Source organism: Arachis ipaensis, chromosome B3 (genome assembly GCF_059453495.1).
Source record: "Arachis ipaensis isolate K30076 ecotype BB chromosome B3, ASM5945349v1, whole genome shotgun sequence".
NCBI classification, from domain to species: Eukaryota; Viridiplantae; Streptophyta; class Magnoliopsida; order Fabales; family Fabaceae; genus Arachis; species Arachis ipaensis.
This window is the reverse complement of record NC_142438.1, coordinates 10718182-10722864: the sequence shown is the minus strand read 5'-3', so window position 1 is coordinate 10722864 and position 4683 is coordinate 10718182. Positions and strand designations below refer to the sequence as shown.

Genomic DNA, 4683 nt, shown 5'->3' with positions numbered 1-4683 from the left:
AATAGAGTAGATGGAATGGCAATATGGCATGGTGTGGACACATAGTTAACGCGAGTGGCAATAAGCAATTAACCATGATGCTTGAAGTGCCAACCCATCATCACAACCATAAAATATATTCATCATAATAGTAATGGTAGTAAACCCATCCATAAATTGGCATTTACTTTCGTACTAACTTAATTCACAATATATTGCATTGGTGAGTTTTAGGAAGACCTCCTTCAGAGAACAGTACAGTTTCCTGATGTTCATGATGGGCGGGCATTCACACTTTCAAGACACCTTGATCTTTTACATGCATAACAATATGATGGAGCAAAATGTTATCAAAATAAAATCAAAATTGATAAACTATAGGAGATAAAATCAAAATAAAAAAAAAGAATTAAATTCATTAAATAATGAATTAACAAATTAGTGAATGGAGCAACATCATTGTCGTTGCGTCAACCGTGTTTTTCTCCCACAAATTGCAAATTTAGGCTCTTCTAATAATTTGTTGTCACGAATTCCTCTCATACTTTTTTATCTACCCTCCCATAATAAGCCTAGTGGATCTATATAACCTCTCCCTCTTCATTCCACCAAAACTCACACCCTTCACAAAATAACAAATCAAATAATTACAGAGAGTTAGACAAAAGAGAGAGAAGAGAGATCACAAAAACTGCTCTGATCTGCTCTCTTGTCATTCATGCATCTGTGATTAGATGATACAGAGACAACACAAATAAGATTATGTTGTCACAAAAATCATCGTAATCACAGATTCATGAGATGATGTTAATAAATTGGTGCTAGTTACAAATTATCGATCTTGATAAAAAAAAATAATGGAGATACAGCGATTGAGAGAGTTGATTAGAATGTGGTCTACTTTGTCGATTAACCATTTCTCACTTGTTGGTGGAAACCATACCGCTGCTAGATTCTGCAGTCGCTAGAACTCTGTTTTTCTTGTGACTAGCTCCTCTACTCTCTTTCTCAAAATATTCTTTTTAATTATACTTATTCTTGTTCTTATACCTTTCTCGTCTTAATCATATTCTATTCATTTATTCTATCTATTAATTGTCTCCATCGTCATATCATAAATATGGCGATGGAACTCATCGGTGTCATTGCATTGAAATCAAAACACTATGTCAACTTCAAGAAAAGCATTATTAAGCACCTGCCTAAAAGCCCACGTTACTTTATCAATAGGCTCATCCCAAGTTCCAAGTTCATGAAGATTGTTTCTTGTTTGTTCCTCATGATATTCGCATTTGCCACCTTGAATAGCATCATGAGATCGTCTTCCTTCGAATTCGAGAAAATCTCTTATAAAGAAACCCAACAGAAGGATCTGCTTACCGAATCTATTGATAAACAGCAAGTTAGCTACGATTCGGTCAACATAGAGCAGCTATTGGGTGTTCTTTTCCATGACCTTACAAACGAAGGGCTCAAGAAACCTACTCAGAGCAATGCAATTTTCCTGACCAATGATAACAATGCGGATCCAGGAATAGGGCCTAGCATTGTTTCTGAGTACAACATGGAACTTGTTTTGTTGAGTGATTTGGAGAAGCAGAAGAACGTAATCGACAACAGTGTGGACTTTGTTTTCACCACAGATTTCCCGGCGGCTTCAAAGTTCATCGACAGGACACTGAAAGTTGATGGGGTTGTCGCCTTTATCACCGGCGAAAACCCCTCGGCGAAACATTACAAGCCTTCCAACTACAAGACGGTTTATGTGAGGCGCTTGGATCTCATTGCTGTGGCCATGATAAAGAAGGAAGAATTTGTTCGTCATGATCAGCCACCGCCAGTGGTGGCTGCGCCTAGAAAGCTTCTTGGCTACTCCTCCGACGCAAAGAAAGCTGCACTGCAAAACCTTGAAGATGTCTTGTTAGAGCCTCCAAGAGCCTCATCGAGAATATCAAGAAAATACTTGAAGCGCACTAAGTAAGTAAAACACTTAAATTTAGACAAATGATGATAAAAAAAGATAATAACACAAATTTATTTTATCTAATTTATTATTTATAACTTTATAAGTGTATTTTTATACGTTTAATTTTTTCAATTACTTGACACAAATATAAATGGTGGAATTTTTTATTCACCTCTTATTTTTTAGACAAATTAGACATAAATTTTATAAGCGCTATAGAATTTTCTAATTTTATATATATAACAACTGTAAGTATATATTTATTACATAAACAATAATTAAAAAGTATGAAATAAAAAAAATTTAAACTACTTTAAACTGTTTTTTATTATTTTATAAATTTAAAAATTTTAGATTGATCTAATAACTTTAATTCTTAATATATATTTTTATTACTTTTAAAATTTTCAATAATTTCAATAATAATGTAAGACGAATTAGTTATTTTTTCATTTAAAAAAATAATTTGTTTTATAATAATAATATTTTTTAAAACTTAAATGTTCTTCAATAAAATTTATTTTAAAAAAAATTGAAAACAAGAAAAAAAATAATATCTTTACTATTTTCTTTTTACCTTAAATTCATTGTCTAGCTAATTATTAGAATGTATATACCTATCATAGGACACTCATGCAGTTTGCACTAATTTCATAAATATTTAACAGATACCTTCCGAATTTGATGGGCGATTCCTTAGAAAGTTATTCTCGTAGAGTTTTCATTGATGTTGGATTGGCAGAGAAAGAAGGAGAGAAAAAAAGTGATTGGTTCCACAAGAATTATCCAACAAGAAACAAGAACTTCGAAATGTACAACATAAATATCGAGATAATTACGGCAGAAGAGGCGTCGGCGAAAGAAATGCCTCAAATAGGAATGTCAGATTGGATGCGGACAAATATAAAGGATGAAGAATTCGTGGTGATGAAAGCAGAGGCAGAAGTGGTGGAAGAGATGATAAAAAGAGACACCATTGGACTAGTAGATGAGCTTTTCTTGGAGTGTAAGCCTTATCAAAAACGAGAGAATAATAGAAGTCATAGGGCTTATTGGGAGTGTTTGGCACTCTATGGAAACTTGAGGGATAAAGGTGTAGCTGTACATCAATGGTGGGGTTAGAAACTCAAAAGAAGCACAACAACAATAGATAATTGGATATCTTGTTTATTGTAAATTTTACATTAAGAGAATTGTCTTATTGCATGTGTGTGCTGTAGGTATGGAAAACAAAAGAAATAGATATTTAAAAGAGTTGACTTTTTTCTCTTGGAGTGATATAGAGAAAGTATGCATAAGAAAAGTTAGAGTAAATAGTTAAATTAATCTTTAAAAAATTATTTATTTTTTAAATTAGTTCTTAATTTTTTTTTAATCAAATTTATTTTTAAAGATTTTAAGTTAGTCATTTTAGTCCTTCTGTCACTTCTATTGTTAACGACACGTTAAGTGACTTCATAATACATATCTAGTAGTTCTACTTGGCGGCTAACATGATAATTAAGTTTATGAAATTAGATCAAATCAATCTCAAATTAAAGGATTTCAATGCCTCATATATTCCTTTGTGTGTGCTGTAGTATCACTTAACATATCACATTAACAAATTTTGGCACTGTCAACAAAAAAAATGACAAAAAGACTAACAAAATTAATTTAAAATTTTTGAATGACGAATTTGATTAAAAAAATCTTTTGGGGACTAATTTAAAAAATAAATTATTTTTCAAGAACGAATTTAACTATTAATATAAAAGACAATTTCTTTTTATCTTTTTCTAATTTTTATTATCAATCAATTTTAAGACAATAATATATATATATATATATATATATATATATATATATATATATATAATATTATTCTTTTATTATAGAAAAGCTTATTAATAAATGAAAATATGTAAGAATAATAAATCAAAAGAAAAAAATTGAATTAATATATATATATATATATCAAAAATGAATAAAACTCTTTTAAATTGAGAGAAATCAATAAAATAAGAAAGTGAGAATCTAAATATTTTTAAATTAATATTGTAGGACTCATACGTGATAAAAGTTATAAATTTAAAAAATATATTTAGTTAATTTGTGTCTTAAAGATATATTTTAATATTTTTAATTAAAAAAGTTTGTATAAAAAATACAAAGTTTAAATTTTTAATATATTTGTTATTTATTTATTAAAATAAGAAATTTAAAAAATTCTATATGCTAATAATAATCTTAACATGTGTTTTAAAAACACAAATTAATTAAATCCTTTAAAAAAATATCCTCTAAAATAAACAAAAATTTAAAATAATAAAATAAATGATTAATGATCATTGAATTTTTAATAAAAAATATTAGAGTCAACACTTTTTTATTAATATTAGAACTTTCACCCAAAATTTTATTTTAATATTATATTAGAGTTAAAAATTTATGGTTCAGCTAATATAATATTTTTTTATACAACTATACTAAGTGTATTCTAAAATTAATCATTAAAATTAGTCTCTATAACATAAAATACATTTTAAAATATAAATATATATTAAAAATAAATTAAATAACATATGTAATTAAAATTCATGTGTCCATATATCTCATATTAATGGTCTCGTCAACATTGCTATTGAGAAATAATTCCTTATATTCATATATTGTAGCTCAAGATCTAATATATCATCATCAATATCATTATGGCCCTAAATAAATTTTTTTGTAAAACTAAAAGAAAAGTCTCTTTG

At 28.2% G+C, this 4683-nt stretch overlaps 1 protein-coding gene across 1 annotated transcript; it reads left to right on the top strand.

Annotated features, from left to right (window-relative positions):
- Positions 1-613: 613 nt before the first annotated feature.
- On the top strand, positions 614-3298 carry LOC148569826 (uncharacterized). Its single transcript, XM_088509490.1, has 2 exons — positions 614-1956; positions 2614-3298. The coding sequence occupies exons 1-2, from the start codon at positions 1100-1102 to the stop codon at positions 3065-3067; spliced, it is 1311 nt and encodes a 436-aa protein (XP_088365616.1). The 5' UTR covers positions 614-1099; the 3' UTR covers positions 3068-3298.
- Positions 3299-4683: the final 1385 nt, after the last annotated feature.